Consider the following 14,507-nt stretch of genomic DNA (forward strand, 5'->3'; position numbering starts at 1 on the left):
GACAGCACCTTCAAAAAGTCAGAAATAGGATGGAGTCAATCCAGAGGGTGGCTACAAAATTGATCAGTGGTCTCTGTCATAAAATGTATGAGATCAAGCATACCTCAATACTTTGGAAGAAAGGTGGGAGAGAAGGGATATAATATTTTTGAATATCTTCATGGCATTAATATACAGAAGGTAAACTCTAGAAAGAGAGGGCCTAGGGTAATTTAAGAGGTTATAGGTTTAAAGAGGTGTAGGATAAATTTAAGAGGTTATAGGTTAAGGAGTAATCTAAGGAAATACACTTTTACAGAAAGGGTAGAGGATGCATGAAATAGATAATGGTTACTGCGGATGGGCAGATTGGATGGGCCATTTGGCCTTTATCTGCCATCATGTTTCTATGTTTCTCTGTTTCTAGTCTCCTGGTAGAGGTAGTAGAGACAAAGACTGCTCTGAATTCAAGACAATGTGGCAAGGGTACGTGGGATTTCCTACGGAGAGGAGGAGATAATGGATGCTGTGGATGGGCAGACTGGATGGACCATTTGGCCTTTATCTGCCATAATGTTTCTATATTTCTATTCTAGAAGGCAGTCCAAGGATCCTTTGCAGTTTCAAACAATGCTTTTTTCCAGCTAGCAAGGAAACATCTCTGCATAAGTGAATCTTCCAGCACTGGACAGCCTTAAGTATGAGCATAAGTCTCTTGCTCGCAAAACATACCCTCTACCTTAGAACTAGTTATATAAGGGGCAAATATGTAAGATGGTGCATAAGCATAAAGGCTGAAATTCTAAAAGCTGAGCTGAAAGTTAGGCGGTGGTAGGCGCCCTACTGCCGCCTAACATAAGTTGTCTAATTGGTGATAAATGATGTGGTAATTGACCACATCATTTAAAACCAATTAAAGTCTAATTTTAAAAATGTAGGCGCTTACAAGCACCTGCAAATGATGGCAGCCAACTCCCATCCATAGAGGTGCCTACAGTCTCCTACATCTAAAATAGGTGTGATGTATGCCAGAAGTTGACCTAGGCACTGGTAGGCACCTCTATGAAGTGATTCTCGTTGAAAGTAGGCGCCGGAAATGCGGTCTTCTTAAGCCTGAATAAGAAGTCTTCAAAGACTTCAGTTGATCAAGAATACTGCAGCTAGGCTGATCTTTGCAAAAAGTAAATTTGATCATGTTTCTCCGTGTTTGCTAAAACTTCATTGGCTTTCAATTATTTCTAGAGTCTATTTCAAATGTGCTTGCTTTACATTTAAGATCTTGCATGGCATCTTGCCTTCCTTCCTTCCTCTATTTTGGAATTCTACAAGATCTGAGATTCCCAAACCTACTCAAAAACTTAAATTATCCTTTCCTAAGTTGAAAGGCGTCATCTATACTAGAAAATTAGGGAAGTTTCTTCTTTTCAAATTTACTGAGCTCTGGAATAATTTTCCTGTCCAGTTGCTTGATCTGGACTCTCTCCAATTATTCCGAAAACATCTGAAAATTTGGCTTTTTTCAAAATTGTGATCTTCGTTTCCCTCTATAAAACCACAAAATCAACATCAATGAACTATCCAACTATCGTCCCATTGCTAATATACCATTTTTGGCCAAACTTACAGAAAAACTAATATTTAACCAGCTTTCCGATTTTTTTGAAAAAACAAACGCACTACATCCACATTAAACTGGATTTAGAAAATTTCATAGCACAGAATACTCTTTAATAGGTTTAACCTCTAACATCCAATACTATCTAGACCATCATAAATCTGTAATCCTTTTTTCCTTAGATATTTCAGCCGCCTTCGACACCATCGATCACGACTTGCTCCTAAACAGACTGGAAGAAAAAGGAATTAACGGGAAAGTCTTAGATTGGTTTAAATCTTATCTTAACAATCGTACTTCATCCGTTAGATTTAATAATGAAGATTCCACTACTTTTACCTCAACATTCGGAATCCCACAAGGATCCATTTTATCTCCATTATTATTTAATATTTTTCTATCGCCATTATTAGAAATTTGTCAGGCTTAGAATTCTTATGTTTCCAGGCAGATTTTCTGGGTCACCAGGCCGCAAAGTGGTATAAAATTATATCTAATTATTTGAATAAGAAGCCTAAAAATGGATTAAGAGATATTTGGAGCATTGAGATTAAGCATCAGATTAATGCATCTCAATGGCCACGTATTTGGTCTTGGAGAATTAGAGGTACGATGTCAGCATCTATTAGGCAAACATGGTTCTTTTTGTTGCATAGAGCATTCTGGACCCCTACTAGATTACAAAAATTAGATTGCTCTAAGTCTAATAGATGCTGGCATTGTAAAATTGAAGTTGGAACGCTAGACCATCTTTTATTTTATTGTCCATGTATTCAGGCATTTTGGATATCAATATGGGATCAAGTTAATATGTTGATGGAGAGTCATGTGGCTTTATCCTATGACACAGTGATTTTTGGAATGTGTATGAGGGCCAAATGCCAAATATCTACAGCAAACAATAAATTATTGTTGATTCTTACGGGAGTGGGAATTCAACAGATAACAACTAATTGGAAAGACTGTTCTAGATTGAATTGTAATTTTTGGTGGAACTCAGTTTGTCATATGTATAAGATGGAAAGATTTCTTGCGATACAGAAGGGGTATTTTAAAAGATTTCAAGAGGTGTGGAGGCCATTAATTGAATATTATAACGAGTAAAGTTTATTCTTTTTCCTTAGGGGATAATATATAGAAATGGGATGGGATGGGAGGGATAGGGAGGGAAAAATATTGGAAATATGTTGTTATGAAAAATAATGAGATATATGTAATAGGATGGGATATTTATTGTTGTGCATTACTGGGTATAATAAAATGTTTAAAGTGTTTGAGGAAGAAGGATGGGGGGAGGGACAGATTTCATGTCAGATTAATTGTATTATCAAAAAGGGATATATAATTATATATAAATTTGTAAGGAATATTTTATTGATATGGAAAAGGGTGGGAGGTGGGGGAGGGAATAAAAACATGTATAATAATATTGTTTAAGAATGCCAAGTGTGTTATGTAAATTAATTGTAATAATACTGTACACTTGTTGAAAGAAATAAAAAGGAATAAAGATTTAAAAAAAAAAAAAAAAAAAAAGAAATTTGTCAGGCCATAGGTTTTATTCCATTCTCTTATGCGGATGATATTCAACTAATCCATCCTTTAGATCCCGAAAGTGGCACAGACATCGCCTCCATAAACCAGAAATTAGAACAAATACATAACTGGTTGAATTCAAATAAATTAGCACTAAATATTAATAAGACCAAATCTATTCTATTTAACTGGAAAAAAGACATTTCACTTACAAAACCGTTTCTTCTCAATAACATACCTATCAGTATGGAACCCTCAATTAAAATTCTCGGGGTAATATTTGATGATAACTTATCTTATCACGAACATGTCTCTTTTATCGTTAAAAATTGTTTCTTCAAATTACGTCAGATAAGAGCTATTTCCAAATTTCTTAATTCTTCCTCTTTAAAAATTCTAATACATTCATTCATCATCGCAAAAATTGACTATTGTAATGCCCTATTTTTAAATATTACTCAAAAAGAAAAAAGGAGGCTCCAAATTGTCCAAAATACGGCTATAAAACTTATCTATAACGCCAAAAAATTCGATCATGTATCCCCATTGTTGATAGACGCGCATTGGTTACCAATTAACCATAGGATTTTGTACAAACTGATGTTTTTAATCTTTAAGACCCTAACATTTAGTGAGCCGCAATTCATATCTAAATCGCTGATCCCATACAAACCCCAACGATCTTTACGTTCATCCGATTTAAATTTATTATCTGTTCCTTCCTTAAAAATCATTGGAACGAGAAGAGCAGATATGTTCACTGTCGCAGGTCCACAATGGTGGAACTCCCTTCCCCAGTACATTAGAATAGAACAGGATATTTCAGTTTTTAAAAATTTCTTAAAAACTTATTTGTTTAAGGATGCTTATGACCTTTAAAAATTCTAAAATTATCTATTTTGTTTTAATAAATATTCACAAAGTGTGCCTTGGAAATGTTTACCCTACCTTTTGTTTTTCCCTTTTTTTCTTTACCCTTATTGTAACTTTACCTCCTTTCCTTTTTTTCATGTTAGTTATTATTGGAATTTTATGTTACTATGTTTAACGTTTCTTTATTATATTATGTACATCGCCTAGAAATTCGAAATAGGCGATTCATCAAGAGCTAAATAAACTTGAAACTTGAAACTATCCCTATTGTATTTTTTTCTTTAATTTTCTGTAAACCGTGTCGAGCTCTATTTTTATAGAGAAGATGGGGTATATAAGCTTAAAGTTTAGTTTAGTTTAGACCTGTAAAACCATGGCCTACATTTCCTGTGCCTACTGTTGATGTAGCCACGCTTCTCTAAACAGTGGCATCGCGTGATTGACATGTGATCGGCACTGCTTTTCTAAGTGACCGCCGCTAGCAGCACCATTAAGAGAATCCAACACATAGGCCCAAATTCTTGTATAAACATCAAGGCAAATCTCCTGTCTTAATTGCCATGAAGTTCATCTATCAGTGATATGAGGACTGTTTCCTTTCCATAACTGGGTCTGAGTTCAGATTGGCATGGATTTAGCTAGTTTCTCTCTTCTAGCCAACCACTTGAACACAGACTTTTGTTCTATAAGTTTTCCTAGAACTGGGACATTCTTTCAAGCTTGTCCTGTCAAGGCTGTTCTTTATTAGCAAAGGATGCACCATGCCCGTTTAAAGCTGTGAACATCTGCCCATTAGAAAGAGAGGAGTTCACAATTTTTGTGGTTCCTGTTTGCCTGCTGCAGTTCATTTGAAGGCCTTCCTCCATTATTGAGTAAAGAGTCCCCTATGCCTATGTTAGGAGAGGGCATGTTTGTGTGCTTCTGGTTAACTGACAGGAAACTGGATGCCTGTAAATCCTGGTGCAGCAAAAAAAAAATAAACTGGCCTCACATGGAGCAGTTGACATATTGGATTCATCGCTGATTGTGGCTGGTTCCACTATAAGGTAAGTGTTGCCTTCCCCACTATTGTTATGGTGACATTCAAGAAACCAGCGTTTTGATAAAAATAAATGCTATATAAGAAACTAGTGATCCAAAAATGTTATATAAAAAAATAAAGATCTAATATCACAGATTATGTTTCAATAACACAGATAGCACACATAATTAATTTATAAGGTAGGGTAGGAGGAGTGAGCATATATGATTAAAAAATGGTTCACAGGATACAGACCTGGAATGTTATTTAATCATAGGAGGTCCTATGATCTGAGTTCCTAAATCTTATGATATGCTCATCTCTCTTAGCAATATTTGGTGTTTAAAAAGAGATCTTTATAGAAAAATCACGATATAGTAGGATAAGAATTGTTTTTGGATGATAAGACTAAGTTAAGAAACCAAAAATGATTTGGGCAATTATTAAACCTTTTTGAACAATGAGATTATGATATTTCCATAATCATCCTATTACCCCCTTTTTTTTCTCTAATAATCTCACATGAAGAAACAGCAGAAACACAAAGCAAGGCAATGGCCACTGGAATACCACAACAAGAATTTATTCAATCCAGTAACTGGTAACAAAAGCAATAAGACCCGACAAGGCTGCGTTTTGGCATACAATTGCCTGCATCAAGAGCCGCAATACAACAGGTAAAGGCAATAGTCTATAGTACAGACTGTACATATGTATAAGAGGAATGCACCTGAACGTCAATGGACGGTTTCTTTGTAGAATTAAAGTCTAACAACAGATTGCAAAGCGACCAGGAAGTGATGTCATTGGAAGTGCTGAAGTTGGTGCGAGCAGCAGGTAGGTGGGCAGGCGGAGAGGAGTGAAGGTGTCAGCGCCCCTGCCAGGATAGCGCCCAGGGTGGTCTGCGCCTCTCTCCCTCGCTATGCCACTGCTAGTACCTACCATGCCTAATAATAATCTGGCCCCATTCCCCAAATCACTTAACCTCTCCATGCACAGGTTTGAATTGGAAACCTTTTGAATTTGATACCTCAAAATCATGTTCACTATGTTATTGAACTGTACGAGCTCCTTGTATAAAGCTTTGCTACCGAGTAGCAGCATTCAGTAAACCACTAATCAGTAGCATAGCTGTTGAAAAGGGGCCCTCTGTATGCTGATGAGCCTGTAAGAAATAAACATTAGACGTGAAAAATTATTACTTAAAAAATGTCATATTATTAATAAATCAGACCTAGTCCCCACAATTACAATCTTGAAAATTTTTAATAATAATAATAACTTTATTCTTCTATACCGCCATAGTCAGATGACTATTAGGCGGTTCACACCGAAGAGAGCTGGACAATCAGCGAATTACAATGTACATATTATAAGATTATCTATATATATAAAATCGGAGGTATGTATGTGTGTATGTATGTATGTGTGTGTGTATGTGCCGCGATCATGCAAAAACAGCTTGACCGATTTGAACGAAACTTGGTATGCAGATCCCTCACTACCTGGGGTGATATGTTATGGGGGTCTCGCGGCCCACCTGCACATGTGGGCGGAGCTACAAACAGAAAATCAGATTTCACCCATTCATGTCAATGGAAAAAATGTAAAAAGCTGCCATTCTCACAGTAATTCAAAAACGGCTTAACCGATTTGAACGAAACTTGGTATGCAGATCTCTCACTACCTGGGGTGATATGTTCTGGGGGTATCGCGGCCCACCTGCACACGTGGGCGGAGCTACAAACAGAACATTAGATTTCACCCATTCATGTCAATGGAAAAAATGTAAAAAGCTGCCATTCTCACAGTAATTACATTACATTACATTCGGGATTTCTATTCCGCCATTACCTTGCGGTTCAAGTAATTCAAAAACGGCTTGACCAATTTGAACGACACTTGGTATGCAGATCCTTCACTACCTGGGATGATATGTTCTGGGGGTCTCGCGGCCCACAACTCTATGTTGCTTGCTCAAGGGTGGGTTCACCCAAGAATTTATATGTTCTTGCTCCTGGAGGTGAAACTAAAAATGTTGTTTATAATCAAGTTTTGCGTTAGTTGTATTGTATTCATTTTGTCAAATATTTCACATTATAATTTGAATATATGTGTGTGTGTGTGTGTATGTATGTTCCAGCATAACTCTTCAATGCATGGACAGATTTCAACCAAACTTGACATACACATTACTTACTATCTGAGGACAAACACTGTGGGGGTGGGAAGGGGGGGATATGTAAAAAGATTGAAAATGACAGATTTTAGCATCTACCCCATAGTGTTTTCGGGCTCACAGATGAATACTCAGCATAACTCTGAAACGCATGGAGAGATTTCAACCAAACTTGGTACATATATGACTTACTATCTGGGGAAAAATATTATGCAGGTGGGACGGGGTAAAATACTGTGGGGGTGGGAAGGGGGTGATATGTTAAAATTATCAAAAGCGACAGATATTAATGTCCTACCCATAGTTTTCGGGCTCGCAGAGATGAATACCGACACTCCCAATGCCGTTTAAGTCTAAGTTCAGCCCCATAGAGAGGGACATTCCTTTGGGACATGTGGAGGGTAGGGGGTTGGGACATGGGGGTGGGGCATATGGGACATGTGGGGGGGGGTAACGTGGGGGATGGGACATGTGGGACATAGTGGGGTGGGACATGTAGGGAGTTGGACATTTTGGGATAAATAAATATCCGGGCAACGCCGGGTAATCAGCTAGTAAGCTTATAAGAGTACGACATGTTATACAAGAGTAGATATAATACATGTTATACAAGATATACAGGAAAAGATATAATACAATTGTTGGAATTTTTAGTGTAGCTTCTGTTTAGGAGATAAATCTATCAAACAATGCAGTTTTAATTTCTTTCCTGAAGGCGCTGTAAGTCAGCCTAGCTCCATTAATGTAGTTGCGTAACCAAGACTGCTGTTTACTTGCTTGATACATGAAAGTTCTATCTAAGAAGGATTTGTATTTACAGCCAGTGATGCTTGGGTATGCAAAACGATTGCAATTTCTGGTTGTCCTTGTTGGACTCTATAGCGCGAAATGAGATAGAAGATTAGTGGGAGCTAGTCCCCATACCAGTTTAGTGATACAACACCAGTCTTTACAGCTTCTGCTCTCCCTTTCCTGTCCAGCAACATTAGCATCAGGACATCCTGGCAGCTTTGATCTGTCAGCTCCCACAAACACAGGGGGTGTTCTCTGGGTGATGATCAGCTCTTCCCTAGTAGCATAGTGGGTGCCTTCTGACCTAGGGGACCATCATCCAGTGCCATACGTCAATTCTTTATGTCTCATCATCATCGAGTTTTCATGGCAGAATACAGAAGTAGATTGTTGGGCCTTCTGCACAGTATAAATTCAGTGTTGTTGCCGTTGTCACATCAAACACAATCCTCCATCTCCAACACAGCCCATCTGCTGCTGCCCAGATGGGTGGTGCATCATTAGTCTGGCATCCCCCCAGGGAGGCCCTACTGGTAGTGAAACTACTGGCGGCAAAACTTTCAGCTTCTCAGATGCGCGCCAGCCACAGTTTCACGACAAGCCCATGTATCATGACTAGACACACTGTGAGAAGAGAAAGATCATTGGAAAAGGACATTATGTTTGGGAAGATCAAAGGAACCAGGCAAAGAGGGCAACCTGCAATCAGATGGCTGGACATGTTGAAAACAACCATGAGGATGACGCTGGAGGACCTCACAGGACTAGCACAAAACCGATCTCTTTTTAGATCTGTAATTCATCAAGTCACTAAGACTCAAACAAGAGTTGATGGCACCTAACTAACACCACCAAACATGGAAACAAAGCTGTAATATTATTCAACAATCATTCCACACTCTATCTATCTATAAATCACCAGTCCAATAGTAAAGACAGTGGGAAAAGTTGTGTATGTATCAAATTTGCCCAAAATTCAAAGTATTCGAAATCTATAGAATTGAAAACAAACTTGTATTTATCTCAAAATAATAAATGTCCACTGTATGGCAACAAGTTGCCCAACAAGCTATTCTAAAGATGTTGCTGGTGTGAGTTCCCTGATACAGAAAAAGAAACATGACATTGTGTTGCAAACCTGTAGCTGTAGAGTGGACACAGTGCAAAGACAATGAGTGGCACAATTATGTCTTTCACATTTCTAAATGTAAATATTAATTAAAAAAAAAAAAAAAAAAAAACATTTATCAATTTTGCTGAAACAGTTATTAAACATATATGGGACCATCATGTTCTGGCAAGATATACTCATAGTTATGCTGCAAATACAGTTTCCATAGAAATTAACCAGCAAACACAGCATCTCTTTATAATACGCATCTCCACCGTGACTTCTGTCTCATAGCTCCCACCAAGTATGATCACATAATAATGGTTTATATATTTTTTAAATGATTGTAAAGCACAACAGAGGAATCGTGAGAATGAGATATCAATAATCCAGCCATGGGTATACAGTTCAAAATAAGCTTTATCAGTAGTAGCACTGCGAAGACTCGAAGTCTCTACACTAGTGCTGCCCGATTCACGATTCGAATTGATTCACCAATTCAAATCAGGTGAATTGATTCAATTAAAAAAAAAAACGGCCTCCCGATTCAATGACCGACCTTTCCCCCATGCCTTCCTAAAGCAGGAGCAGCAGTGCTGCCTCTTGCTGGCCATCCGCTGCCACTCCTGCTTGAGGGGAGAGGGTCAGAAAGGCCTGCATGTTCCCCCAGCTTCCCCGCTCTTATCTTAAGCAGCTAATATGGCAGCCTGCAGGATCGCTGGTGCTATAGTGATCCCTGCAGCTGCCTGTTGTCCTCAGGAGCCCATTCTCTCTGCTAGGGTCCTACCTCTGCTCTGATGTCAGGGGCAAGATCATGGCAGAGAGAACATGCTGCTGAGGATGATGGGCAGGTGCAGAGATCGCTATAGCACCAGCGATCCATCAGGCTGCTGTATTAGCTGCTTAAAGTAAGAGCGGGGAAGCTGGGGGAACATGCAGGCTTGTGGAGGGAGCAGGCCTTCGTGGCGGGGAGGAGAAGGAAGAGTGTCTTCACGCAGGAGGCACGCCTGTGTAGAGGGAGGAAGAGGAAGGAGTAAGAGAGGGGTGGGGAGATGCCATACCTGGAGTGAAGTGAAGGGAAGAGAGAGACCAAGCCAAGGGGGAGGAAAGCAGAGGAGAGGTGCTGGACTAATGGAGAGAGGAAGAAAGAAAAAAATGCAAGACCACAAGGGGAAGGGTACAAGAGGGACAGATACTGCTCCAAAGTAGGTGGGCAGGGTGTAGGATGGCAGGAGAGATAGTAGGAGAAAGCCTGTACCTGGGGAAGGGGATACAGGAGGTAAGGAAGAGAGAAAGAAGAAGCTGGATATGGGGAGAGATAAGATGCTGGGCATGGAGGGAGCATAGGAACAGGGACACAAGGGGGATAGTACTGGAGAGGAGAATAGGGACAAGGACACAGAAGAGAGATGTTGGATGAAAGGATAGATGAGAAAATGAGAGATGGTGGATCTGTGGATGGTGGGGTCTATTGCTGCTGCTGCAGCTGCAGCAGAAAGGAGGGAGGGGATGGAGATGAAAAGGGGAGGACAGAGATGGAAGATGGATGGTTAGCAAGGAGAAAGAAGAAAGAAGGAGAGCCTGATCAGAAGACAACCAGACCAACATGATTTGAAAAATGACCAGACAACAAAAGGTAGGAAAAATAATTTTATTTTCTGTTTTGTGATTACAATATGTCAGATTTGAAATGTGCATCCTTCCAGAGCTGGTGTTAAACCACAAACATGAGCTAGGATTTAACAGAGAGAGGAAAAGTATTTTTTGTTTATTTTGTTTACACCACAGGACCAGTGTGGGTAGGAGAGGGCAAAGGGGGTGAAGAAGCTATAAAATAAACCCACCAGGATATTTGGAAAAAACCACCCAATGCCTAATGTACATGGGCAAGCCCAACCCCAACAGTCAGTCAAATTATAGTGTTCTACTCTATGCATTCATTCAAGGAATGAAAGGGGTGCTCAGGGAGGATAAGGCCATAGCGGAAAGACTGAATTAATTCTTTGCTTCGGTCTTTACGGAAGAAGATGTAAGAGATCTACCTGAACCAGAAATGGTTTTCAAGGGTGATGATGCGGAAGAACTGAAAGAAATCTTGGTGAATTTGGAAGATGTACTGAGTCAAATCAACAAGTTAAAAAGTGATAAATCACCAGGACCGGATGGTATACATCTCAGGGTACTAAAAGAACTCAAACATGAAATTGCTGACCTGCTGTTAGTGATCTGTTACCTGTCACTAAAATTGGCTGTAGACAATACAATGAAACCTTCTGCCCAATATGCGGTGGTGGCCAAAAAAGCAAACAGGATGCTAGGAATTATTAAAAAAGGGATGGTTAACAAGACTAAGAATGTCATAATGTCCCTGTATCGCTCCATAGTGCGACCTCATCTGGAGTATTGCGTTCAGTTCAGGTATCTTTATCTCAAGAAAGATATAGTGGCGCTAGAAAAGGTTCAAAGAAGAGCAAACAAGATGGTAAAGGGGATGGAATTCCTGTCATATGAGGAAAGACTAAAATGGTTAGGGTTCTTCAGCTTGGAAAAGAGATGGCTGAGGGGAGATATGATTGAAGTCTACAAAATCCTGAGTGGAGTAGAACAGGTACAAGTGGATCGATTTTTCACTCCATCAAAAATTACAAAGACTAGGGGACACTCGATGAAGTTACAGGGAAATACTTTTAAAACCAATAGGAGGAAAATTTTTTTCACTCAGAGAATAGTTAAGCTCTGGAACGCGTTACCAGAGGATGTGGTAAGAGCAGATAGCATAGCTGGTTTTAAGAAAGGTTTGGACAAGTTCCTGGAGGAAAAGTCCATAGTCTGTTATTGAGAAAGACATAGGGAAGCCACTGTTAGCCCTGTATTGGTAGCATGGAATATTGCTACACCTTGGGTTTTGGCTAGGTACTAGTGACCTGGATTGGCCACCGTGAGAACGGGCTACTGGGCTTGATGGACCATTGGTCTGACCCAGTAAGGCTATTCTTATGTTCTAATTTTCAGCCATGTTATCAGTTTTGGATGAAGATCACTATCCCCCTCTTCTATGTAACTGAGCTAGCAGTTTCTAGCGCAGAAAGCCACGCTGAATGGCCCGCGCTGCTCCCAACGCTCATAGAAACTCTATGAGCGTCGGGAGTAGCGCGGGCCATTCAGTGTGGCTCCCTGCGCTAGAAACTGCTAGCGCAGTTTCATAGAAGAGGCCCTATGTATTTTCGGTGGAAGCTGAAAATCTGTGCTTTTTCCCCATTTATGTACCTCCCTCTCCAACAAACAGGAGTTGGCCCTCTTCCCCCATATCCCGTCATGTGCCTTCCTCTCCTCACCTGTAGGCCCCTTTGGGCCTATTTCATAATCTCTAGTGGTCTAGAGGTATAGTTGGGGCAGAAGCAATCCCCAGTTAGTCCTACTCATTCCAGGTGTGCTTTTAAAATGACCGCTGTGACTGGGAATCACCCCTGCCCTGACTATACCACCTGAGTACCAGCGATTGTAAGAGTCTTGGGAGGGAGGGGGGAGCTACTCTTTGTATTCTTTTTATATAAAGCAATTGCAAGTAATCATCTAGCACAATTAAACCATTATTACTTAGAGTGTGCTCCAAATAAATTATTTTGATACAAAATTTTCATAGGAATTTATGTCTGTAAATTTGAGATGATAACCTCTGTAGGAATTAGCTTTTCTGTGGAGTTATGATGTCAGCTGTCACTCTTGAATGTGGCGTAAAGTCCAGTGTAAAAGCACTGTGGTTTTAGTTTAAAGTTTTCATTAGCTGTGGTCTACGTATGTGGAGGCTATTTTGCTTGGAGCTAAAATGTGGTCTTTCATTATTTAAATTATATCCTGGCTTGAATAATGTGGGTTCAGTGGAAGGATGCAAGCACTAATAATTCCCGATGACCCTGACTGGTTCACAGTCACACAGCCAAATTTGAGTTTTCCGTTTCAGTTACAGCCAGAGCAGGATTAACCAATGGTCAGGGGGGCCCGATGAAGGAGGGCATCAACATTGTTTTTTTACAAACGTCGATGGGCCCCTCCAGCAATGATCGGCAACACGCCCCCCCCCCCGATTGGCAACGTGGCCCCCCCCCCCATCGACGGAAAGTAAGACAAGCAAGCAACACGGGTAAGAAAGACAACGGGAACTATAATTGTGCAAGCGGTGTTGCTTGCCCAAAACTTCCCTCTGATGCACTTCCTTTTTCCGCCTGGGTGCAGGTTGGGGTGGGGAGGAGCAGGGGGCCCAGTGTACTTGTGTGCCTAGGGGCCCTCGACGAATTAATACTGCCCTGGTTACAGCTTCAACTAGTGATGAGTTTCGGTTGCAGTTTCAATTTTGGTGGGCCTCTATTTCTTGATGCAGTGTTAGTTTTGAGCTTGCTGCACATTAAAAGTCAGCATTATAGCGTCTCAAGCCCAACCAGTGCATTTTAGTAGAAGGGCCCCAAAGTTTTATTGCTAGTTGAAAACAAGAGCTCAAGTTGTGTTTATTGTTTTGCTGCAGTGCAAATCTCTCTACTGTTAAATTTAAATGTTCTTGGCAGTGATAACATTCTGTATCTTGTTGGAATCCCAGATAAACATGCAGCACCCTCTTTGGAGTCTTACCTTTGTGGTCCATAACTTGACTGTCCAGTCAAATGATGATGTAAGGAACAGGTGTGAAAAATCAACTGGGCCCACTGCCATGTGGCAATTGATTCCTGTGACAGGACCTTGGTGCCCTTCAAAGACCTCACCGATACCAGCTTTGCTGCAATGAAAGTTCAAGAAAGAAGATGTATTTCTGCCATTCCAACAGTTCTCTCTTCCCTAGGCATCTCTATACCAATTTGATTTTCCAACAAATCTCAATCTCTTTTCCACGTTGCTCAGTAAGGGCTCCTTTTACTAAGCTGCGATAGTGTTTTTAGTGCACGCAGGATTTTAGCGTGCGCTAAACCCACGCTACGTGGCTACAACTAATGCCTGCTCAATGCTGCTGTTAAGGTCTAGCGCGCACGGCAGTTCAGCGCGCGCTAAAACAGCTATCGCAGCTTAGTAAAAGGTGCCTTAAGACTGCTTTCAGTGAAGTCTTAGAAACTATACAGCCTCAAATCCAATGCTAGGGGCTGCCGCAGGAGCGGACTGCTGGACCATTGGTCTGACCCAGCAGCAGCATTTCTTATGTTCTTAGCCAATGGCCAATTGCAAGCAATGCCAGTCTTCAGAGGTATGGTTACAAATCTAGTGGCTGATGGAAACCATGAAAAAACTGATGTGGTTACCATTCTGTCTTCAAAAGGAACCTGATTTGCTAAGGCCTTTTCTCCTATTCCATGACTGCAGGTTGGTGAATCCCAAAAAATAAATGTACTTTTTACTTTACTGTGGCCAAGAATATAGT

The 14,507-nt window shown here is 40.4% G+C and overlaps 1 protein-coding gene across 4 annotated transcripts in view; it reads right to left on the reverse strand.

The window, feature by feature from the left end:
* DYNC1I1 (dynein cytoplasmic 1 intermediate chain 1) overlaps window positions 1–14,507 on the reverse strand; it is a 587,025-nt gene that overhangs the window by 166,275 nt on the left and 406,243 nt on the right. For all 4 annotated transcript variants that reach the window (XM_033931086.1, XM_033931087.1, XM_033931085.1 and 1 more), the window contains one exon: window positions 13,730–13,874. In XM_033931086.1, the coding sequence (XP_033786977.1) occupies window positions 13,730–13,874 (145 nt within the window). The remainder of the gene's footprint in view (window positions 1–13,729; window positions 13,875–14,507) is intronic.

The sequence above is a fragment of the Geotrypetes seraphini genome, chromosome 2, assembly GCF_902459505.1.
Source record: "Geotrypetes seraphini chromosome 2, aGeoSer1.1, whole genome shotgun sequence".
Lineage (NCBI taxonomy): Eukaryota > Metazoa > Chordata > Amphibia > Gymnophiona > Dermophiidae > Geotrypetes > Geotrypetes seraphini.